General features: G+C 41.1%; 1 protein-coding gene across 1 annotated transcript in view; it reads right to left on the bottom strand.

The window, feature by feature from the left end:
• BUB1B (BUB1 mitotic checkpoint serine/threonine kinase B) overlaps window positions 1-26,673 on the bottom strand; it is a 90,812-nt gene that overhangs the window by 52,590 nt on the left and 11,549 nt on the right. Inside the window, exons 3-9 of the mRNA XM_040332974.1 lie at window positions 24,437-24,496; window positions 19,480-19,624; window positions 16,515-16,711; window positions 15,002-15,168; window positions 11,725-11,921; window positions 9,392-9,489; window positions 2,568-2,785 (exon numbers count right to left, since the gene is read on the bottom strand). Of these exons, the coding sequence (XP_040188908.1) occupies window positions 2,568-2,785; window positions 9,392-9,489; window positions 11,725-11,921; window positions 15,002-15,168; window positions 16,515-16,711; window positions 19,480-19,624; window positions 24,437-24,496 (1,082 nt within the window). The remainder of the gene's footprint in view (window positions 1-2,567; window positions 2,786-9,391; window positions 9,490-11,724; window positions 11,922-15,001; window positions 15,169-16,514; window positions 16,712-19,479; window positions 19,625-24,436; window positions 24,497-26,673) is intronic.

Here is a 26,673-nt window from a genome sequence, read left to right as displayed (position 1 = left end):
TGACAGAACTTGAGCCATTTTGCAAAGCTGGTAGAGACATCCCAAAAAGACTTGCAGCTGTAATTGCAGGGAAAGGTGATTTTACAAAGTATTGACTCAGGTGGGCTGAAAACAAATTCACACCACACTTTTCACATTTGTAAAAAAAAATAAAAAAATTGAACCATTTATCATTTCCCTTTCACTTGACAATTATGTGCCACTTTGTGTTGGTCTATCATATAAAAACATTTACATTTTTGGTTGTAACATGGTAAAATTTCAAGGGGTACGAATACTTTAAAGGCACTGTATAACGCTGCCAGCCCAGCACTAAGGCCTCGTACACACGATAAGATAGCCAGAGGACAACGGTCTGAAGGACCGTTGTCTTAGGTTAACCGATGAAGCTGACTGATGGTCTGTCACGCCTACACACCATAGGTTAAAAAAAAACGATCGTGTCAGAACGCGGTGACGTATAACACAATGACGTGCTGAAAAAAAACGAAGTTCAATGCTTCCAAGCATGTGTCGACTTGATTCTGAGCATGCGCAGGTTTTTAACCAATGCTTTTGCATACTAACGATCAGTTAAATTTTAAAGCAATTTCCTATTTTTTTAACCGAAGGTTAGCTAACCTATGGGGTCCACACACGATCGGTTTTGACCGATGAAAACAGTCCTTCAGACAGTTGTCTCCTGGCTATCCTATCGTGTGTACGAGGCCTAAGGACTTGTCATTACAGCCTGCTGCCTCCTGTAACACTGACCTGGGTTTTCAGTATGTGCCCCATTTAGGCCCCCCCCCCCCCAAGCCCTGCTGTAATTGCTTTAAAACAGACCCAGCTACTGGTTTGCAGTGCTAGCTGGTGGGGGAACTTGCATTGGCTCTCCTGTTCCCGCCTGGGCCAGCCCATAGTACATTTCTTGACTCTGTTGTATATGCCTCTGATCTGAGAGCTGGCAGCCCAGCAGTTGCAATCTGCCCCTCATACGACTGCAGTCAAAAGGGTAAATCTAAATTTTTCATATGTAGGGCAAAACAACAAGTTTTCTTAAATGCCCTTCCCCCCACATACACTTCCCTTTGCTCCCCTGGTACTTTAATCGGCTGCTTGAAAAATTCTCAAGAGGCAGGTGGTAGTGAGCCTTTAATTTTCAAATGAAAATATAATGCAGTTTACCAGTCCTTAGATGAAGTGGCTGCATTCGTTCTCTTTTTCAAGCTTTCTTCCTGTCTAGTGGTGGCTACACTGACTCCACTATATCTATAGAGGGAGCCCTGCTGGATTTCAAACATGTGTTCCTCTCTCTATCCATTATGAGGGTATTACCAATTTACAGAAAGGAAAACATTTTGGGCTTTCATTTCAGCTTACAGAAAGTGATAAGGACACCTTCATGTAATTAGACTGAACAATACAAAAAAAATTAAAAGTAATCCAAGAACTGTTAAGCTACAATATATTTAATTGTTATTGGGTCTAAAGATCTTTAAGCTTTGTGTAAGTTCTATACAGAACAACTTAGAGCTTACACAGGGTTCTATGTTTTCTCATACAGAGTGCCAAGGGGTGACAAGAAGGAGAGTAGCAGCAGCTAGGACGCAGCATTTAGTCATTAAATTTCACACAAATACAGTAGTGCATATGTCAGGATCACATTATTTAAAAGAAAAGAAAGCCCTTTTCTTGCCATGAATAAAACCTGCTGTTCTCTAGCTTCCATGCTAGTTAATGGACTCTGGCTAGCAATATCTTTACTGCAGAAAAGCTGTCAGAAAAGTCCACAATGAGATAAGAGGATCAAAAAAGGCTGCCCTTACATTTTTAGATAATGACATAACAAAAAAGCAACAGGGTAAGATTTTTAATAAACGAGATAAAAAAAAAAAAAAAATGTACCTTCAGGCACAGGCAGTGTAAAGATGGACAGATTAAAATGCAGCTGGTTCAGCAAGGACTGGCTAAATTATAATCCTTTTATGTGAAGGCTGGTTGTATAGAATTTGATCCATCGATCGACATCAATACAACCAGCCGGTCAGGTTTTATTAGTCCAATCACTGCTGGTGGCTGTAGCCGATAGCAGTGATCACTGTATTCTGCAAATGGGACGGCTACCCGCCATAACACAATAGCGCTGCGGGAAGGATTCCCCCCCTATCAACACCGTCTGTGTTTATTGGGGTATTGAGCAATTTTCCCTCCTTCAACCTATAGTTGAAGGAAATAAAATTGCATGAAGTATAGCCTGCTTAAAGAGATTACAATGAATTACTTTAATTGTTAAAGTAAACCTGTACGGAAAGAATCACAAAGGCATTGGGCAAGGCTATTGCAGAGGCCTCCGAACCAAGAAAGAGCATCAAACTAGAAGTCAGAGGAAACAAACTCCTCATGATCAGGCGTGTTCTGGGTCAGTGGCTCAAAGTACGAAAGTTTTTGGATATGTAATGTATAATCTGGTAACTAACACTTTACGACAGCGTTCAGAACAGCAGGCAACTAATTTAACCAATACAAGCTATAAAAATTACAATGAAAAACACAGTAAATAGAATAAAATTGTGTAACTGGATTACCTTCTCGCTTCTTGCGAACCTTTGCCATGTATATTTCTGCACGGATTTCCTCTATTGAAAACTCTTCCACTCCAGCATAGACTTTGCTTTTACAGTACATAACCATCTCCTCTTTCCCTTGTGTGCTGCTCTGAAGTCTCTGTAGAGGATCATCCTCCATTCTAGGCTTCCGAGCACTCAATACACTAGTAACTGAGGGGTTAATCTTGCACGGCGTGCTGAGAATCAAATAGAGAAGAATTTATAAAAGTGAACCCTTATATGCCGTTTATCCCCTACTAAACACTGTGCCCATATATACAAACTCATGATCTACTCTCTTCTCACACCAAGTCATGACGTTTCTACAGGGAGTGCAGAATTATTAGGCAAGTTGTATTTTTGAGGATTAATTTTATTATTGAACAACCATGTTCTCAATGAACCCAAAAAACTCATTAATATCAAAGCTGAATATTTTTGGAAGTAGTTTTTAGTTTTAGCTATTTTAGGGGATATCTGTGTGTGCAGGTGACTATTACTGTGCAGAATTATTAGGCAACTTAACAAAAAAAAAATATATACCCATTTCAATGATTTATTTTTACCAGTGAAACCAATATAACATCTCAACATTCACAAATATACATTTCTGACATTCAAAAACAAAACAAAAACAAATCAGTGACCAATATAGCCACCTTTCTTTGCAAGGACACTCAAAAGCCTGCCATCCATGGATTCTTTCAGTGTTTTGATCTGTTCACCATCAACATTGCGTGCAGCAGCAACCACAGCCTCCCAGACACTGTTCAGAGAGGTGTACTGTTTTCCCTCCTTGTAAATCTCACATTTGATGATGGACCACAGGTTCTCAATGCGGTTCAGATCAGGTGAACAAGGAGGCCATGTCATTAGTTTTTCTTCTTTTATACCCTTTCTTGCCAGCCACGCTGTGGAGTACTTGGACGCGTGTGATGGAGCATTGTCCTGCATGAAAATCATGTTTTTCTTGAAGGATGCAGACTTCTTCCTGTACCACTGCTTGAAGAAGGTGTCTTCCAGAAACTGGCAGTAGGACTGGGAGTTGAGCTTGACTCCATCCTCAACCCGAAAAGGCCCCACAAGCTCATCTTTGATGATACCAGCCCAAACCAGTACTCCACCTCCACCTTGCTGGTGTCTGAGTCGGACTGGAGCTCCCTGCCCTTTACCAATCCAGCCACGGGCCCATCCATCTGGCCCATCAAGACTCACTCTCATTTCATCAGTCCATAAAACCTTAGAAAAATCAGTCTTGAGATATTTCTTGGCCCTGTCTTGACGTTTCAGCTTGTGTGTCTTGTTCAGTGGTAGAGGTAGACCGATATGTGTTTTTCTCTGGCCGATGCCGATATTTGGAAATCGGGGTGGCCGATATGTGTGGCCGATATTTTAGGCCGATTTTCTATCTCAAAAAACCTAGGGTGGAGAGGTGGGGAGGAGATAATTGTTTAGGGTGGAGAGGTGGGGTGCAGCCTGTCAGTGACCACTGGTGCAGTCCATCAGTGCAGCCTATCAGTGTCCAGAAGTTCCACGATAGTGCCCACCAGTACAGCCCATCAGTGCCACCTCATCAATGCCCACCAATGCACCAGTGCATATCACCAGTGCCCACCAGCGCATATCACCAGTGCATTACCACATCAGTGCTCACCAGTGCATCACCACATCAGTGCCTCACACCAGTGCATCACCACATCAGTGCCCACCAGTACAGCCCAATGTCATTCATTGCCACCTCATCAATGCCCACCAGCGGAGCGCTCCAGGCTCCGTTGCATCTTCTAGCCTAACACAAGAAAGCTCCATTCGTCAAAACAGTAAAACAAAGTAGCAACTATTGAAAGTCCCAAAGTCCAATATAATACTGCAGCAGCGCCATTTCCAAACAAACGTTTGAAAAACGAAACAAACTTCTATATTGATTATATAGAAGTTTGTTTCGTTTTTCAAACGTTTGTTTGGAAATGGCGCTGCTGCAGTATTATATTGGACTTTGGGACTTTCAATAGTTGCTACTTTGTTTTGATGTTTACATTTTTTTTTTTTGCAGCTGCTGATCATTGTCTCATTTCTTGTGGCCAAATTTCTGTATTGCCTACTCCTGAGCGCTGAGCAGTGCTAAAACAGAAGGAAGGGCGATATTAGCACTCTATCCACAAAGCTCCATTCGTCCCTGTTGTGCTGCCTACAATCACCAGAATGCAGCACGGGCCAGTAACAACCAATCGGCGGCCGCCGCTGCCGTCATTCTCCACTCTGGAAAAAAACGTCCCCTGACGTGCTGCGCGCTCTGCCTACAAGCCCCAGAATGCAGCGCGGGCCGACAGTTACCGGTGTGCCCGCGCTGCATTCTGGAATTTGTAGGCAGAGGCAGGGCTCGCAGCACGTCAGGGGACGTTTTTTTCCAGAGTGGAGAATGACGGCAGCGGCGGCCGCCGATTGGTTGTTACCGGCCCGTGCTGCATTCTGGAATTTGTAGGCAGAGTCAGGGCGCGCAGCACGTCAGGGGACATTTTTTTTTACAGTGGAGGAAGTCTGCAGCGGCGGCCGCCGATTGGCTGTTACCGGCCCGCTGGTTGGCTGCAGACTTCCTAAACGGAAAAAAAAAAAAGTCAGCAGATAGCAGCGAGTGGGCGACGAGCGGGCGGGCAGGCAGGCGGAAGAATTCCACCCAGCACAGATCCTAGACAATCGGCCTAATTTACCCAATAATCGGCCGATGCCGATATCTTTAAAAACGCAAAATATCGGCCGACCGATATATCGGTCGACCTCTATTCAGTGGTGGTCGTTTTTCAGCCTTTCTTACCTTGGCCATGTCTCTGAGTATTGCACACCTTGTGCTTTTGGGCACTCCAGTGATGTTGCAGCTCTGAAATATGGCCAAACTGGTGGCAAGTGGCATCTTGGCAGCTGCACGCTTGACTTTTCTCAGTTCATGGGCAGTTATTTTGCGCCTTGGTTTTTCCACACGCTTCTTGCGACCCTGTTGACTATTTTGAATGAAACGCTTGATTGTTCGATGATCACGCTTCAGAAGCTTTGCAATTTTAAGAGTGCTGCATCCCTCTGCAAGATATCTCACTATTTTTGACTTTTCTGAGCCTGTCAAGTCCTTCTTTTGACCCATTTTGCCAAAGGAAAGGAAGTTGACTAATAATTATGCACACCTGATATAGGGTGTTGATGTCATTAGACCACACACCTTCTCATTACAGAGATGCACATCACCTAATATGCTTAATTGGTAGTAGGCTTTCGAGCCTATACAGCTTGGAGTAAGACAACATGCATAAAGAGGATGATGTGGTCAAAATACTCATTTGCCTAATAATTCTGCACTCCCTGTATAAACATAAAGGGCTCCATTCACGAAATTCTGTAAAATACTGCATATCGTCGTCTTTATCTCATAAAACCATGTGGTATTTTATCTCCTGATGGGATCCAGTGAAGAAGAATTAGAACCCCCCTGTCAGTTCTTATTGCCAACAACTAAAGAAAGAAATATGCCAACTCACAAAGTCAGTGTGGTCCCGGCAGCATATTTATTAATACAGAATAAAAAAGGTGACAGGAATATCAGTCAAATGCAATCTGCTTCCACAGGACACACGTGGTAGTATCAAAAACAACCAAGTCAAATTAAGTAAATACAAAATATTGAATGAAAATAGGATAAAAAAAAAAAAAAAAAACACAAACAAACAAACACATTATATATATATATATATAAGCAATAAAACAAAAACCAAACACAATGTATTTTTTTTTGGTGGAAGAAGAGTATTTGTGTGTAATTTGTAAAACTATTTTCTTTCAATAATCAACATTTTTAAAGATATTTTATATTAAAAGTTAAAAGGAAATCCCTGCAATTTATTAAAGGGGATCCCCCCAGGTCACTAGAATTGGTGTCCCCATTGGAAGATTTCCCCTCTATTACCTTTCTGGGAACAACTCCAAATTTTAGATTTTCTTTTAATTTCACTTTCGATAACAGTAAACAGAACAAATAGAAAGGGTGAATCTCCCTAACAGGGGGAACAGACAAAAGTCTGACAGTTATTCTAATCCACCTCCACTCTATCCAAAGCTGGGGGAAAAAAACACACCATTTCCTTTAGTTATACTTTAACCACTTAAGGACTGAGCCTCTTTCTGATATTTGGCGTTTACAGAAAAGAAAAAAAAAACTTTTTTTGCTAGAAAAACCCCCAAACAATATATATTTCCCCCCCCACACCTTTGAGAATAAAATGGCGGTCGTTGCAATATTTTGTCACTCCGTATTTGTGCAGCGGTCTTACAAGCGCACTTTTTGAAAACATAAAAACGTCAACGTTAGCCCAATTTTTTTAATATTTTTTTATATTGAGAAAGATAATGCTACGCCAAGTAAATAGATACCAAAAATGTCACCCTTCCTTTCTCTGTTAAAAAATAAAATAAAAATTGATACCAAACATGTTACCCTTTAAAGTTACGCCCATTCGTGGAATGGCGACAAACTCTTACCCATAAAAATCTACATTAAAAAAGTTCTACAGGTTGCATGTTTTGAGCAACAGAGGAGGTCTAGAATTATTGCTCACGCGCCAATACCTTACATGTGTGGTTTGAATACCGTTTTCATATGTGGGTGCTGCTCATGTATGCGTTCGCTTCTGCGTGCGAGCTCGGCGGAATTTTTTTTTATTACTTTTATTTAAAAAAAAATTTAACATTTTATTTCTATTACAAGGAATGTAAACCTCCCTTGCAATAGAAAAAAAACATGACAGGTCCTCTTAAATATGAGATCTGGGGTCAAAGACCTCAGATCTCATATTTAGACCAAAATGCAATAAATAAAAGCCCCTTTAAGAGCATTGGGTAGAAGTGATGTTGCTTCCGCCCTTCAATGATATGGAGACGGGTGGGGGCCATCTTCCCCTCACTCGTCTTCATACCCAGCCAAAGAAAGCATCCGATCGCCTCCGCCGGCCCCTTTCCCAGCACCGATAAGTGATCTTGCTGCGAATCCGCCGCAAAGACCACTTTTATCTGAAAGCGGACCAACCACTCTTGAAGAGGGTATCTAGTAGTGGCATATTCCTGCGGCAGGCGGTCTGTAAGTGGTTAAGTAAAACTCCCAATGATTTCCATATTTAGGTTTATATGTATTACTGTTGAGAGAACTAATCCAAAAAGGCAGAGACTACTAAAAAATAATAAAAAAAAAAAAAAAATAATACGTTTTACATGCCTTAAAATACTGCATGTCTGGACCACTACCTAATTACCACAAACATTTAATTATTCCCTTTTGTGGCTTGAGTTTAAAACACATTTTCATGTGGTATTTACCGAACGTCATCAGCGTTTTGCGGTAAATATCACAAACCAGTATAGTGAACTGACAGTTTCAGGATTGTGTGCCCGGATACCTAAATACTGCATGCAATCTGCTTTAGTGAATAGAGCCCAAGATCACAAATGTTTTACTTTTGAAGTACAAAGATAAGTGATAAAATAAACTGTATTTCCACTTTTGCAGCTAAAAATTTAAGAAACCCCCCTACTACATACAATATGTTTGGTGTGTATATATATATATATATATATATATATATATATATATATATATATATATATATATATATATATATATATATATATATATATATATATATATATATATATATATATATATATATATTGCCTCCCCCGTCATCTGGCCAGCAACACTTGTTGTCAATATATCCTTGGGACAGCAGCATAAACAATATGAAACTAGACCAGATGCACTAACAGAACTGGATGGGCGTGACTAACAAATTAAAGCCGATTCCCAGTTAACACTTTTTTTTTTCTCTCTTTTGTAATAAAAGTTTTTCATAATTTTATATAAGCCGAGATCATTGGAAGCACCACTGTCCATGATAAATGATTAGTTTCATCAGAACAGTGACTCTTGCTGGACAGCCCAGTCTGTCAAAGAAAGGGAAACAACAGACTTACTGGCCAAATCAACAGGTGAAAAAGGAAAGTAGTGCAGCTATAACATCTAAGAATTGGTAAGATGCAATATTACATTTTTGCTTTTGGGTTTAATACCGCTTTAAAGTAAATCAGTGCTTTGTTCACAAAGGGCAAAACAGACCAACTTTCACCCATGCCTTCACAGGCACATATATTTCCCTTTTGCTCCCCTGCAGTTCATCCAATGGGAATTGAAGAAAAACCTGATGCAAGTTACAAGTCACCGGAGGAAGTAATTAATGAAAGATATGTATGTTCTGCTGGGGATTATAGCAAACCTGTTGCTTTTCTCTGAACAGGTAAAATGTAGGTTTGCTTTAATCACAAGTCACAAGGTATTTGACAATGCAGTATACCCAATTCCACCAACACAGAGCCATCTATAATAGCGGTAAATTATAAAAGCAACATATATTGTATGTACATAACATCCATAAACTGAAAAGTATTTAGTCTACTAAAATTGTTAAATAGCCTCATGGTTAAAACTTTGTAACTGTCATTACCTGTGCTGCCTAAAACAACTGCTAATGTTTGATTGCAGTTTAGAAAATGAGGGCGAGAATGGGGCAGAATAATAGAAAATAAAAAGAATCCTTGAATCCAGATTTTTGTAAACACAAGCAGACAGATTATGGACACTACAAACTGTTCTTTCAGTGTCTGAACATTATTCCGACTTCCTTCTTTACAAGGAGAATTCCACAGAAACTATAATATACTTTAGGTAGTGTACGTATCTGCAAAGTTGTAAACAATGCCTGAATAAATCTTACACAGTCTGCAGCTGCTCTGCCACTTCATCCTCATAGGGTGTGAAGCTGGGAAAACTTGGAATTGAGTCATGGCTGGAACTCTGATGGGTGCTGCGAGTCTGAAACAAAACAATCATATAAAAACGTAACTTAAAAGTTCAAAGAAAACAGCTAGAGTAAAGTTTAGGTCTTGCTTTTAAAACCGTCTTGATTAACCGCTTCCCGATCGCCACATACACACACACACACACACACACACACACACACACGACACAATGGCACTACTGGGCAGAAGGACGTATATATAAGTCCCCTTTAAGGAAGCGCCATTGTGCACACACGCGCCCGCCGCGAGGTTTGTGAACCCGACTGTAGGTCCTGCGCACTCAATCGCCGCGGGGGTTACCCGCGATCGTCTCACAGAGAGATGCTGATGTAAGCAAGCATCTCCCCGCTCTGCCTAGCGACAGTGATCACCGCTTCCTGCAATTGTAAGCGGTGATGACTTTTCACACACAGCCCATCCCCCCTACAGTAAGAAACACTCACTAGGGCACACTTAACCCCTACAGTGCCACCTAGTGGTTAACCCCCTTCACTGCCAGTGTCATTTTCACAGTATCAGTGCATTGTTATAGCACTGATCGCTGTAAAAAGGACAATGGTCCGAAAAAGGTGTCAAAGGTGTCCGCCATAATGTCGCAGTCACAATAAAAAAAATTTAAAAAAATACACACACACACACACACACACACACACACAGGCACCATTACTAGTAAAAAAATTAAAATGTATTGAATAAAAATGCCATAAAACTATCCCCTATTTTGTAGACGCTATAGCTTTTGCGCAAACCAAAAACGCTTATTGAACTTTTTTTTACCAAAAATATGTAGAAGAATACATATCGGCCTAAACTGAGGGGGAAAAAAAAAAAAAGTTTTTTTTGGGTATATTATAGCAAAAAGTTTAAAATGTTTAATCTTTTTTCAAAATTGTCGCTCTAATTTTGTTTATAGCGCAAAAAAAATAATAAACCCCAGAGGTGATCAAATACCACCAAAAGAAAGCTCTATTTGTGTGGGGGAAAAAAATATTACCTATAAAATCCAAACTCCAAATGCAATTTATCCACTTGCTCTAAAGCTTTTGCACTTTAGTCATGCATATAATCAGAGCATGGAAAGGAAAGTATGCAAAAAAAAAATAAAAAATACAAACTACTGTAGCCGATATGGTAAACAGTAAAAAGTGAAATTTTTCATGGCAACCAATCAGAATTCAAATAACTATGGCAATCAGCAAATCATTACTGTGTCATCTCCGAGCCATCGTCCCAGTTAGGGGTGCAACGGATCAAAAAACTCACGGATCGGATCGATCCTCGGATCAGGAGTCACAGATCGGATCATTTTCGGATCAGCAAAAAAAAAAAAAAAAAAAAAGGGTCAGTTTTTTCATTGGTCCAAAAAAAAAAAAAAAATTTATAATATATATATATATATATATATATATATATATATATATATATATATATATATATATATATATATATATATATATATATATATATATATATAATAAAATAAAATATATTTTTTTTTTTGGACCAATTAAAAAAAGGAACCTTTTTTTTTTTTTGCTGATCCGAAAAAAGAGCACAATAGCAATTCACAGGGGTGGATTAAAGAGGAAGCAGGTGAGGCTGTTTGGGACTTAAAGTACAATCTTGATGTTTTTACAGCAATATATATATATATATATTTTGCTGTAAAAACATCAAGATTGTACTTTAAGTCCCAAACAGCCTCACCTGCTTCCTCTTTAATCCACCCCTGTGAATTGCTATTGTGCCCTTTTTTCCCCCTTTCCCCCCCCCCTCCTCTCACACCAGTGCTTCACTGCTAACATTCCTATTCAACTTGCTAGAGCCCAGTGCACAGCGTGACACGCCTCCCCGGGGAGGCGGGGAGGCGTGTCACGCTGGGCTCTGGCAAGCAGACTGGCCGCCGCTCCGGAGCTAGGCCGAAGCCGGGGACTTTCCTAGGCCTAGGCTCCGGAGCGCTCCGCGGATCGCGGGGTGTGCCGATCCGAACGGGGTGGCCCGTTCGGATCACGGATCGGTGACGATCCGTTACACCCCTAGTCCCAGTCCAGTAATATTTCTGACCATGTATGATGCCTGAACAAAGATGGCTCTGTTCTGGTGATAAAATCAAATAAAAGCATTGCATTGGGTAGAAGCGACATCTTTGTGAGAGGTAATGACATTTTTCGTTTTTTTTTTTCCCACAAGAAAGAATTTTTAGATGTTTAGTGGTCTTTTCAGACCTGTTTTTTATTTTTCTCCTTACCCGGCCAGAGTTCCAGGTCCCTGCTTTTTGTTCATTTTCTTTGGCCCGTGATGGAGGCAATGCTACCCAGGATGGAGCAGGAATTGTTGGCTGACTTTCAGGGACAGGAATGCTTGAATTTTCATCAAAAGGAGCAAAAGACAGGCTGGGGATTTGTCGCGGGGGAGCCATCAGTGCGCTAGAACGCTGGCTAGGACCTAAAAGAAAAAAAACACCACACTAATCTGGGAACTTGCTCCATCATATAAATGCTAAATAAAGTTCATCTGAAGTCCTATTTCCAAAGAGAGTGAGAAACAAGCATTTTTCAAAGGAAAGATAGCATGTTAACAGGAATAGGTAAATTGAGTTTATTTAGTTATGGTAAAATCAGCCTAGAAGCATTTGTTAAGGCAATTTTTGTTTTTATTAAAATAATAAAATAGGTTATACTTTCAGCACTGGGAGGGGAGTCTGGGCATACACTGTGTAAGCAGATTGGAGGAAAGGCACACCCTTCCCTCCTCCAAATAGGCAGATAATTGCAGAGCTGTGCTGTGAATAGACCAGCTCTCTGCCAATCTATTTATAGCACCCACAAATTTTCAGCTGCTTTTAGCTCTTGTGTCAGAAGTTATGCTGATAACAGAAAATCACAGGACTTAGTGCTTTGGAGAGATATAAGAAAACACTGCAGATATATGTGCCCCACTCAAAATGCCATAATACGCGTTTACATCCACCTTAAACCCTGAATGGCATATGTATAATCCCTGTGAGTTATTCTGCTCATGTGGTCCAAGCGGATTTTCATTTTGTTATGGTTTTATTGTTTGTCAGAGCCCGAGTACGCCCTATAATCTGTGATTTGTACTATACACCTTGAACATTTACATTTTGTTCACATGTAAAAATCTGTATTTTTTTGCCAAATAAACCCCCCCCCCCCCCCAAAACATTTTTAAGCAGAAGCCCTAGAGCAGGGGTCTCAAACTCAAATTACCCGAGGGCCGCAAGACAAGTTTTTATATCCCATGGGGGGCCGCATGCAAACTTCAAAAACAGTACTGGTGTCAGCGGACGCATTATTAACCCCCCAGCACTGGTGTCAGCGGACACATTATTAACCCCCAGCACTGGTGTCAGCGGACGCATTATTAACCCCCAGCACTGGTGTCAGCGGACGCATTATTAACCCCCAGCACTGGTGTCAGCGGACGCATTATTAACCCCCAGCACTGGTGTCAGCGGACGCATTATTAACCCCTAGTATTGGTGTCAGCAAACGCATTATTAACCCTGACCACTACACTGCCGACAGACCACTACACTGCCGACAGACCACTACACTACACACTGACCACTCACCATCATGGCACAGCACATCAAGGCTCAGAGACCAGCAAATCAGGGCACAGCACATCAGGGCACAGCGCACATCAGAGCACATCACGGCACAGCGCACATCACGGCACAGCGCACATCACGGCACAGCGCACATCACGGCACAGCGCACATCACGGCACAGCGCACATCACGGCACAGCGCACATCACGGCACAGCGCACATCACGGCACAGCGCACATCACGGCACAGCGCACATCACGGCACAGCGCACATCACGGCACAGCGCACATCACGGCACAGCGCACATCACGGCACAGCACATAGCACATCAGGGCACAGCACATAGCACATCAGGGCACAGCACATAGCACATCAGGGCACAGCACATCAGAGCACAGCACATCAGAGTACAGCACAACAGGCCACATCAGGGTACAGGGCACGGCACATCAGGACAGGACATATCAGGACATGGCACATCAGGACAGGGCACATGGCACATCAGGTTACAGGGCACATGAAACAGCACATCAGGGTACAAAGCCCAGCAAATCAGGGCACATGGCACACATCAGGGTACATGGGCCACAATCAGAGCACAATCAGGGCACATGGGGCATATCAGGACACAATCAGGGCACATGAGAGCACACCAGGGCAAGGCACATCAGACATGGCACATCAGGGTACAGGGCACAGGGTACCCTGATGTACAGAGCCCAGCACATCAGGGTACATGAGGCACATCAGGGTACATGAGAGTACATGGGGCACAATCAGAGCACATCAGGTCACATGAGAGCAAATCAGGGCAAAGGTCAGCGTTTACTTGTTGTTTTCTTCAGATGCAGAGCAGTGCAGGAAGCGTCTGTCAGAGGTTCACTTCTCTCTCATGTCACGCTGCTACTGCCTGGCGGCCCCTCCTCTCTTCTCGTCCATCCCAGATGATGTCACAAGCAAATAGGGATGAGAAGAGAGGAGGGGCCGCCGGGGAGTAGCAGCGTGACATGAGAGAGAAGTGAACCTCTGACAGACGCTTCCTGTGCTACTCTTCATGCACCTCGATCTACACTTCCGCGGCACCCGCCCTGCCTGCGGGCGATTTATTACCGGTCTGTGGGCCGTAAATGGCCCGCAGGCCGGTACTTTGAGACCCCTGCCCTAGAGAATTAAATAGTGAGCTTTGCAATTTTTTTATGGCACGCTATCTGCACAGCGTTTTTTTCAAACATGACAATTTTTGGGTTAAACAATACACCAACGAATTTTAATGCACACAAAACACAATATAACACAAATTATTTGGTAAAATATAAAAGATGGCGTTAGACTGAGTAAATAGCTACCAAACATGTCATGATTTAAAACTGCGCATGCTCGTGGAATGGAACCAAACTATGGTATTTAAAAATCTCCATAGACATTTTAAAAGCCTTTACAGGTTACCAGTTTAGAGTTACACAGGAAGTCTGGTGCTAGGATTATTGCTTCCTCTCCGACATTCACAGCAATACCTTACATTTGTGGTGCGATTGCTGTTTGCGCATTCGACCGATGCAGGCGCTCGCCTTCGTGCACAAGCATGGTGGGATGGCGACGCTTTCATTTTTTTTTTTTTTTCCAGGGTGCAGGGTACAATATCTCACAAAATTCAAGGAGATGCTCACTGTGCAGAGGTAGTATGTAGATGTGCTCGGCGTGAAGCACCCAATATGACCGATGATTGCAACAAGGGCATGGCGTAAATGTCAAAAGTGCTGGTCAGGTATCCCAACAGAAAATACAATTTGGCCGAATTAAAAAAAAAAAAAAAAAAAAACAACGACGACTAGTATGTGAGTATGTGATACAAACAATTGCAGTACAAAATACAATTTTGTGTCCTGCTCTTTTAAGCAGTTTTCAGAGATAAAAATAAAAAATTAAAATAGTTTTCTGAAGAACGACTTACGTTTTATGGCATCTCCCACTCTGCATACTGGAGCTCTTGCTTTATTTTTTCCTCTGGCTTTTAAATCCAACAGAGAGCTACGCTGAGGTTCTAAGGATTCTGGCTCCTGAACATCTTCATCAGCAAGACTTTGCAACACTTGACGAGAGACCCGGGCCTGGAACTGCCTGCAAGGACGGTATGAGGAAAACACTTTCGGAAGTTAATTAAAGACAACTTCAGCACAAATTTAAAGAAGAATAAAGTTCTTAAATGAAGTTGCTGTGAGCAACACATCTGTATATGTGAAATAAATAAGAATGATGCGCTTAAAGTAGTCGTAAAGGCTGAAGGTTTTTTTTTTTATCTTCGGCTTTTTGATTAGGGCATATTATATTAAGCAGAAGGATGTAGCAACGGGAACTAAATTTTCTCCCACCTCGGTAAATGTATGGCTAAGTGAGAGCAGGACGCCGTTATACCTCCTTAATACACTGGAGAAGGTATGTTGAGAACATTTTGTTAATAAAGAATAGGTATTACACAAGTCGATGAATACCTATTGCACGGCACAATAAAAATGATTTGACTATCAAGCTTTGTTGTGAGAGTAGTTAGGAACAAGGTAGTCTCCTCAATATTGTTATTTGTGTAAAGGATGGTGAGCTACAAAGTCTTATGTCAAAGCCATTGACAGAAACGGTTACATATGCAAAAAAAGCTGGCACCGTCTTTCTTACGTTAATAGTGTCGTGAAAGAACAATTCCTCTGCATTAGAAGAAAAATGATCTCTGGAGGATTATTTTGAATAGACAAAAAAAATTTTCCCTGAAATATTGGCTTATACTCAAATGTGAGAGGGATTGGTCTTCTATTCTAAAAACTTCCTTCATTGTGGATCACTGGGACCAAAATTCTTGGCAAAACCCACACCGCACACAGTGGTTCCTCCAGCTAGCAATCTACATCCTGTGGTGACATGCAAGTCATCAAGAGAATCCACAGTGTGCGAAGAGGGCAGGTAATTCACACACAGGAAAATGAGGAATAAATGCGGCAGAGTTTTTAAACAAACATGCCACTGGTAGTACATTGCCTCTTCTCTTACTGACTGGGTATTTTATACAAATAACCTTGTAGACACTTTGTTTTGTTTTTTAAACTCGGTTCATTGAACAAAACATTTACAGTATACTGTATTCCATTGTTCTACCAATAAAGACAGTTGCAGAAAATGTAAAAAAAAAAAAAAAAAAACTCTGTACTAGTCTTTGTTACGGTTTCTACTTATTCTGGTGACCATTTTCACTGGGATAGAAAGTAAAGGGAAATCCAAAATGCTATGGATGTCAACAGAACAGGAGGTGGGGACATTTCCTCATAGGGACGCCTGTTCCAGTGACATGCATGTGGGAATTGTCACTGTGTCTCACTCTAGAGAGATTTTCACTCAGATCCTGTTGCGTCTCTGAACAAGGACAAGAAAGGGAAATCTCACCAAAGGCGAAAGTTCTTTACTTTTCAGCTCCTTACCTGTGACTGGCCTCCATTTTATCCAGAGGTTCAGCTCTGCGTTGGATGCCATCTTGGAATATGGAATCTGCCTTCTTGAAATTGCCTTTGGCTTCATATTCCTCTGCCCAGGAAATGTACAACTGTGCATGTAGAATTCCAATTCCTTGGCTGTGTAAGTAGCTATACAAATCTGAAGGCTCCGTGCAACAATTAGCCTAAAAAAAAAAAAAAAAAAAAAAAACACACAGGAAAACATTTATGATCACTTTGCAGAAAAGGTCAGCTCAATTTATCTTAAGGCGGACATCAATGCTGATAATTTGCATTCAATAAAATGGATTTAGTCCTCAAATCACATGGGTGTACTGATCTGTATACCAATGCAAAGGGCCATCTTCACCCGTGCAGATGTTCTGTCAGCCTGTTTAAATCACTGACAGACAGGTGGCTGCAGCCCCATGTGGGACCAATGCACAATCAATGTGCCAAAGTACATTTTCAGTAGAGCGAGAAAGGGCTAGACTTCCGACAACGAGTCCATTACTGTCCAAGCCTTTTTGTCCCGTAATAATTGAACCTTACATTTCTTGTATGGGTGTCACAATGAAATGACAAGATTTGAAAAGAATCTCCTTAATGGGATCTCAGAAATAAATAAAGTTAACAGAAAGGCAAGCTTCACACACACGGCTCTGACCTTGGATTAAAGGTAATGCAGGGTTTAAAAGGAGTTCAAAATAAAAAACATGTTTTTTTGCTGAAATGACTGTTTACAGAGGATGCAACACTGATTGCGAAACGCGTATAGGCTGCCGATACCCACAAAAACTGCGCGCTAATCGTGAGATTGACGTGGGGAAATCTGAGAGGAACAACTTTTACCTTCCATCTTGGCTTTGCATACATGGTTGGAGAAGCTTGGTGCCGGCATACGGGCACATTTAAATGTGAGTGCAATATCTATTTGATTTTAAGTAGCCAATAAATTTTTTACGTATTACACCACTCTTTTTTATGAGCTATTGTAGGAGAGATAGAGTCCCCTATTGGCACATTCAAGGCATCTGGAGATTGGTGAACAGACGTGTAAAAGGAGTGGTTATCCTGGGAATGAACCAAAGGCATTTTGATTGATTGAGATCTGGTGAGTGGCCATTTCTAGCGGTGACGGGAATATCACAGAAATTGGTGTCATTATCGTTGTATTATAAATCCACAGGAGAAGCACTTAAATTAATATTTAACCAGCACATTGGGACTTTAATGAATAGAGGATCTATTTTGAAATCCTCCATCGAATTGTCATCTACATGTGTTGTTTCACATTATAATTGTTATATATTTTTGGGGGTTTTTTTGTATAACACTTGTTTGCCTTCGGATGGGCAGTCACTTTTATTATATTGGATAAGGGGATTATAGCACCATATGAGTATTATGTTAATCGCATAGATTCACGCAAGTTGCATATAGGTTCACGCCCTTACTGGGCGCACTTGTATTCCCAATTATAAGAATATTAGCACATTTGTTGATTTAAATAGAGGTGTTGTGTATTGGTGATTAATAATCTAATCAGTACCTATAAATAGGAGGTGATAGATAAAAATCAATCATATAATGTACCTGTAGTTTCTAGTTTCGTTTTTGCATGTTGTTTCCTGCCTTTGTGCTGTACAGAGCCAATACAGGGCAGTGATGGTTTGGAAAATGAAACAGATTGGTGCTGAGGGGTTTTAGACACACAGTAATCACACCTCCTTGATTAGTGACCACAGAGAGAAAGCTCCCAGTACCGTTGTTATCAGGAAACAGACAACCAGGAAGTGTGGAGATCAGAGAAGAATTACAGCAACTTGAGAGCAAAAACGAACAATGAGGACATGAAAACAGCACTGCATTAAGGTAAAGGAAGCTATTAAGATAAACAATTTTTTTCCTTTACAAACCCTTTAAGGTTTGAAGAGAAGTCAAGGTCCTGCGTATAGCCCGAGTCAGGAATGTAGGAACATAGGACTGATTTAAAGATCAACACAAGTCGTTTCAGACATCACAAAGTGCTTACACTTCAGCAGTATCATTACTGTAAACAAGTGTTGGACTGGCAGCTTGGCTTTAATGGTCAGCATGCATTTAATCTGGATTGAAATATTTTACCTATTGAAGGATGTTAATGCATGTAGTACATACTGACTCTGCATGATATCTAAATAAAATATGCCAGATAAGGTCCATTGTCAGAAGGCATACTAGGATCTGCGAAAGTTAATAAATTATCTTCAGGTGTTACAAACATACCAAAAAATGTGTAAGTGTAAATAAAAAAATAAAAAAATTATAATTCTAAACACCAAAAGCACTTTAAAGTGTTACTAAACCCAGGACCCTGCATTCACTATATCTGATCTCCCACAGTACACAGAACGAGGAAATGCAATTATTTTAGTAAATATAAACTGTTAAATACCTTTTCTCATCGGCAGTTAGAAAAGTCTTGTTACTTCTATCAGTATCCAGCCAAGCACTGGTTAAAGCTTTTAGAAGGAGTTTTCCGACTAGCCTATGAGACTGTAAGAGCCCTGACCCTCAGTATGGACAGTGCCGATTGGCCCTGTGCCGATTACATGCACTCTCCTAAGAAAAAAATAAACCTCTGTAGCAATACACACTAAACTGAGCATGTGCAACCTGACTCCATAGGCTCCATGTTATCAGGAAGTTATCAGGGGACAGTAGGATGATCTGTGCATACAGGAATAAACAGCCTTTTTGCACAAAGCGGAGGATTAACCCCTTAGGTTCCACAGTAAGTATAAAAAGCATAATTTACTGCATATACAGACCGATTTAACCGTTATGGGTTTAGTAACACATTATTACCATCTTCCAAACACTTCCTGCGTCATGATCTCATATTTACCCCTCAGTCTTTATATTGTCATATGTAAATTAAACATTGTACACTAATACATTTCATACTTACAAACTTGAGGCAGATGGTCAGGTAGCGCAAATCATCATAATAACGCTTCTCCTGGTGGAAGATCTTGACCACCCTCTCCAGAAGAGGAGACAGATTGCTTTCCTTACCACCCTGGGGGAATGCCTGTTCGGCCCATTTTATATACCTGAAATATATTGGATTATAAACAAAAAAGGTTACAATATAAAAAACAAATCAGCTAACAGGAACCATAAAAAACAGAAACAGGCAACTGCCTACAGCTCAAAACAACGTTTGAAGGGCTTTTTGCCTGAAACCATAGTGGGGGGGCAGCGGTTGAACTCTGGGCTGGCCTACAGCTTACAATTACTAAACAGCAGGTAGAGCAATAAAATTGTGAGAGCGTTCACCAGCACCCTTACAGTTCATGGAGAGCTGCCACTGCCAGATCACTGTGAATGAATGATGTGGCTGTGTAGGTAGAGCCACACACAGCTGTGTTATTTTTATAGTGATAGCGGGTGTAGGGAAAGGAATCCCAACCTGCTGTCAAAGGGGAGTGTCTGCTGGAGCATGTTACACATTACACCCTAAATATAAGTAGCGTGCAACATGCTTTAAAAAAGGTGAACTTATCCTTTAAGACTTCTGTGTCCCTCAGTTAACGAGGAAGAAAATTTTAAACAAATTAATTCGAAGTGTTCTCCATGTTATAAATTTGCCTACAAGTTTAATGCTCCGTCTCAGAAAACACCATATAGCAGTGTGGAAAGCAATTACAGTTCTTTATCCTAAAAATAGATAAATAAATCCTGGGCTTAGGAAAAAATGTGTGTATGCCAAAGGCTGCTGCCCCCCCCCCCCTAAAAACAATCCCCCTAGGAGGATGGTAGAAAGTGAAAAAAGTGTGGAAAGGGGGTAATGGCGCTGCCTACCCCTCTGTACCCCTAAGAATAGGTAGGGGAATGGGACTCCTAATAAGGGGTCCTATAGTGAACTATTAGTAGGTGAACTAATACAATGTTCAAAAAATAACAAATAAATATTAATATGATAAGATATATATGTATATCTATACCAACTCTGCTGTAGGTATGTGCAATATTATAGCAACACACTTCCAATAACCATATTATATAGTGACAAAAAAAAACTCAATAACCATAGGTAAAATGTTGCACACAAAGTGAAGTGTCAGATACACGCTATGTCAACATATTAGAAATAATAATATGTAAAAAATGATGGCATAAAAATAAAGTAAAATCAAATAGCAAAAAACAGCAACCAGTAACAGTTCTATGATGCACCAAATGTAAATCACATAGGTGAAAGATAGTCCTATGAGGAGACTATGACTTAAAGTCCTATTGCTTCCAAACAATAGTTTATATGGTGCAACTTCTTGCAGTGAGGGAGATGCTCCTATATCACAAATGGTGGATTTGCAGTGGTTCTGGTGTTGCCCCAACAGGGATCCCCACTCACCAGATCCTACTACCCCGCCGGGGGTGTATGGCATACAGTGCAAACTTTCCGGTACTGCGTTACTCCAGGGCTCCCCTTGATAAATCGGGATCGTCCACGATTAAGGATTCCCAGCAACAAGCGATGTGATAATTCCTTTGCTATAGTCATGCAGCTGTCCTCAGGTACTGCTCTCCCTGTCATATTTCTAATATGTTGACAGAGTGTATCTGACACTTCACTGGGTGTGCAACATTTTACCTATGGTTAAGGTTTTTTGTCACTATAACATGGTTATTGGAAGTGTGTTGCTATAATATTGAACATACCTACAACAGAGTTGGTATAAATATACTGTACATATGTATATCTTATCATATTAATATTTATGTTATTTTTTGAACATTGTATTAGTTCACCTACTAATAGTTCACTATAGGACCCCTTATTAGGAGTCCCATTCCCCTACCTATTCTTAGGGGTACAGAGGGGTAGGCAGCGCCATTACCCCCTTTCCACACTTTTTTCACAGTTCTTTATCCTGCCAACATCCTCCCAACTCCGAGTTGTTGCATTATCATACTTGTACAAGTGAAAAAAAAAACGGAACAAATTATTTTAGTTTCCATGAACTATGGAAAGACTCGCTTTGATATGCAAGTGCTTTGGATTCCGACAGGGTTCGACAAACCCCGGGCGCCAGGTCGCCATTGCGACTAGAATTAGCGACCTGGGGCATCCCGTGTCTCCGAGCGCCCCCACCTCCCCCGCCGCGCGATCGTGTCGGGCCGCGCTGGCCGTTAATTGAGGCCGCGGCTTTGCGGCCTTCTCCAGACCTATGCTTTCTTTCTGTGATCTGGTGCCATCTTTTGGTGGCCGTTGGTATGACAAGACAACCAGCAACGCTAATGGAGCATCCCCTGTCTGTCATCACTGCCATCTCCTTCACGCCACTTAGAACCCCCAAACATTATATTTTTTATTCTACCACCCTAGAGAATAAAATAGCTGTCTTTGCAATACTTTGTCACACCGTATTTGCGCAGCGGTCCTACAAGTGCACTTTTTTGGGAAAAAATATACTTTTATAAAAAAAATAAAAAAAAATAAGACACTGGTAAAGTTAGCCCAATTTATTTTATATTGTGAAAGATAATGTTACACCGAGTAAATTGATACCCAACATGTCACGCTTCAAAATTGCATCCGCTTGTGGAATGACGACAAACTTTTACCCTTTAAAATCTCCATAGGCGACGTTTAAAAAATTCTACAGGTTGCGTGTTTTGAGTTACAGAGGAGGTCTAGGGCTAGAATTATTGCTCTCGCTCTACCAAATCGCAGCGATACCTCACGTGTGGTTTGAACACTGCTTTCATATGTGGGCGCTACTCACGTATGCGTTCGCTTCTGCGCGCAAGCTCGGCGGGACAGGGCGCGTTTCTGGCTCCTAACTTTTGCTTGGAATCTAGGAGCCAGCCCTGGATTACGAAGATTCACCTGGTTATGCTCGTAATCCAAAGTTCCACTGTAAAGGAGTTATTTAAATATCTGGGGTTAGGGTTTTCCATTGAAGAATATGGCTAGGACTCAGTAATTAGAACAGGGACCTCCCCCAGAGGTTAAAGGTCAGAAGGCGGGCTCCCAGAGGTCAAAGGTCACAGGAAGTGGCTGACCCACCCCCACTAATGTGTAACGCCTACCCCGAAAAAGTCGGGGTAAGCGACCCTCCTTGGTTTAGATTTCTTTAATGAGATCCAATGCATATAAAGTTGCAAAAAAGTTGGGAATCTGTAAAATCTACATAAAAATAGAATGCAATGATCTGTAAATCTCAAACCCATATCTCATTCACAATAAAAACAAGAAAAACACATCAAGTGTTAACGAGAAAATGTAAAATTAAAAATAAATAAAAAAGGTCATTTTGAAACTGATGGCAGCAACATGTCTCAAAAAAGTCAGGACAGGGCCATGTTTGCCACAGTATAGCATCCCCCATTCTTGCCTGAAATAGGATTCTAACTGCTTAACATTCCTGGTTCATAGTCATATTTTTTGTTTCATGATGTGCCAAATATTTTCAGTTGGTAAAAGGTCTGGATTGCAGGCAGGACAGTAAAGCACCTGAAGTCTTCTACTACAAAGATATGCTGTTGTCATAGATGTCATACAGTTTAGCATTGTCCTGCTGATGTATACAAGGCCTTACCCAAAAAAGACGCTGTCTGGATGGGAGTATATGCTGCTCTGAAGCCTGGATACATCTTTCAGCATTGATGGTGCCTTTCCAGATGTGCAGGTTGTCCATTTCATACGCACTTATTCGCTCCATACCATTAGATATACTGTATAAATATCTCCTACTTCTACATAGAATGCAAATGCAAGGGGGTCTCTGCTCCACTGGTCACCAATATAAAAAGGTCAATTTCACACTGATCACCAAAGTAAGGGGTCACTACAATTTGCGTTTGTTTTCTTTCTTGCGCTATTTTTTTATTTTTATTTCATTACTATTTTTATTTAAAACCTACATTGATCACTGTTCTACAAGCTGTAGGTCTAATGCCGCATACACACGATCGGAAATTCAGACAAAAAAAAAAAACATGGATTTTTTTGTTACGACTGAATTTTGGCTCAAACTTGTGTTGCATAAACACAGTCACACAAAATTCCGACCATAAAGAACGCGGTGACGTACAAACACTACGATGAGACGAGAAAAATTAAGTTCAATGATCCAGAGCATGCGTGTTTTTTGCACGTCGGAATTGCATACAGACAATCGGAATTTCCGACAAGAACTTTTCCCGTTGGAAAATTTGAGAACCAGCTTTCAAATTTTTGCTGTTGAAAATTCCGACTGAAAAAGTCCGATGGAGCCTACACATCGAACTTTTCTTGTTGGAAATTCCGATCGTGTGTACGCGGCATTATAGTTTTGTGGGTGTTCACTGAAACCATTTAAGGGGTCCCTCCTAGGTAAACAAAAAAAAAAAAAAAAGAGAAGGGTTAAGGCAGGCTGGTAGTAATTATGTACCATGCTCTTACGACAGCTTAAAGGGGTTGTAAAAAGTACAATTTTTTTCCCTAAATAGCTTCCTTTACCTTAGTGCAGTCCTCCTTCACTTACCTCATCCTTCCATTTTGCGTTTAAATGTCCTTATTTCTTCTGAGAAATCCTCACTTCCTGTTCTTCTGTCTGTAACTACACACAGTAATGCAAGGCTTTCGCCCTGGTGTGGAGTGTCGTGCTCGCCCCCTCCCTTGGACTACAGAAGAGTCAGGACGCCCACTAACACACAGCTCCTTTAACGTAGAGAGCGTCCTGACAACGCAGTGTCGCATCGCAAAAAATGGTCTGGCCATGAAGGGGGGGGGTAAACTTTCCAGGGCTGAAGTGTTTAGTAGGACCTCATTTGGGACACTGGATCACCTTTCACTTGGCACTCAGCTACAAGAGATATAGAATATGGCTCACATATATTTTTTTATATATATATAAAAAAATATTTATTCATACCTGTCCCAAACATCCAAAGGGTCATCACCATTATAGAAGCGAAGTTCTAACTCAAACGTTCTGAAACAATAAAAAAGGTTTAATTAAAGACTCATGTATATTTAACAGACAGATTTATCACATTATTATTATTATTATTATTATTATGTGTGTATATAAACACACACACACAAACTTAACCTGATCTTCCACTAAAATTGGGGGTTCACACTGGTGCTGGGTACCCCGACTCATACCATCACATTCAGCACTGTCTGCTTCTAACTGAACATCAGTCCCCCAGCCAATTTTAGTCTAGTCCTAGGCACTGGCCACACAACTGGTTACTGCATGAAGCCTGTTTCCCCATTGAAGATTTTCCTTTACTTTCCATCTGGTAAAAGATTGCCCCCAGAACAGTAAGTTTTCTCTAATGGAGGCCTGCATAGCAGTTAAAGGTGTTCTAAACCGTTCCTTACTCTAGCCAAAAAAAAATAAAAAATCATGTTTGGCTATAGACACAAAACTGTATACAGCAAGACCTAACACAGCATATACTGCAAAAACAAAATTGGGGTTTACACTTTAAAATATGTTTGGACAACGTAAAAAATAAAAAAAATAAAAAAAGCATAAAAAAAAAAAAAAAAAAAAACTCTACAATACAAGCACATTCTCTCCATTGTCTATTTAAAAGTACAGTGCTTGTCTGAATGAGCAGAGACAAATATCTTCTACAAAAGGCTGTGAGCTTCTAATTCCTGCAATGTGCCGACAATGCTGCAGGAGGAGGAAACATTCTGCAGTCCACAGATGAAAACACTTTCAGTGCAGCAGAGGCAGCGCTGTCAGCTCTGCCCACTTTTCATTTGTGGAATGCAGAACATTTCCGCCTCTCCATAACATCAAGGTGGGGTGTGTTCTCGCATGATTTTGGCAGAATTTTTTTAAACTTTATGACTGCCTGACATATTTGCGTCAGCAAACGGTGGGCATCAATTCGCACATATATGCATGGCTGTTCAGCCAGTGTTTATGTGCTCGTTCCCAGCAGAAAGATCAAGCTGTCAGACAGCTCTCAGTCTGAGCTACAGATTGGTAGCCGACGTGACCATCTTCCGATCACATGATAGCCCATCCTTTTCACCCCTCACGCACTCCAAACTTGACAGGAAGGGCTTAACCACTTTCCAGGTGTCCAAAAAAATAAAACACACACACACACACACACACACACACACACACACACAGGGACAGCGGTCGTTTGTCCCTGCACCATTTTAAAATGGCACCCAGACTCAGGGATTCTCTTATGTCTCAGTCAACTCCTGGGCTTCCGATCCTTCTACAGATCACTCCATAACAGCGCACTGTAAACACAATGCTGCTCCTTTATAGTGTTGACATCCAGAGTGTAGTGATGTCAGGGAACTTCCTGTAGACAGGCTGAGGCAGGAACAAATCACTGCTATAGTCATCTATTGCTAGCTGTTTGAATTGAGAAAAAAAATCCTAATTGTTTACAACATATTACTGTATTGAATAAAATATATCAAAAAACAAGGAACCCCAAACTTATGTCTCCAAATTCACTACCAAATTAAATCTATATATGGAAATGTGCATGTATTACAGATGTAATGAATGTTTTTTTTTTGGCCTGGTAGTAAGGGCCAGCCAAGTTCCTCCACCCTCATCCATGTCTTTATGGACCTTGCTTAGTGCACTGGTGCACAGTCATGTTGGAACAGGACGGGGCCATCACTTCACTGTAATTAAGGGGCCAAGCCCAATCCCTAAAAAACAACCCCACACTATAATCCCCTCCACCAAATGATTTGGATCAGTGCACAAAGCAAGGTCCATAAAGACATTGATGAGCGAGTTTGGGGTGGAGGAACTTGACTGGCCGGCCTGACCTCAACCAGATAGAACACCTTTGGGATTAAATAGAACAGAGCCTGCGAGCCAGGCCTTCTTACCCAACATCAGTGCCTGACCTCACAAATGTGCTTCTGGAAGAATGGTCAAACATTCCCATAGACACAGTAAAACATAAAAACTTTTAAAACTGAAAGTCCAAAGTTCAATATAAAACCGTAGCAGCGCTACTTCCAGACAGGCGTCTGAAACACTTCTATATGCCCAAACGGATATAGGAAATCGAATGATGGATAGATGTCCATTTGCACTATCATTCGATTTCCTACATCCGTTTGGGCATATATAAGTGTTTCAGACGCCTGTCTGGAAGTAGC

Source organism: Rana temporaria, chromosome 13, assembly GCF_905171775.1.
Source record: "Rana temporaria chromosome 13, aRanTem1.1, whole genome shotgun sequence".
In the NCBI taxonomy this organism is placed as follows: domain Eukaryota; kingdom Metazoa; phylum Chordata; class Amphibia; order Anura; family Ranidae; genus Rana; species Rana temporaria.
The sequence above is the reverse complement of the archived record's forward strand: the minus strand, read 5'-3'. Positions and strand labels throughout refer to the sequence as shown.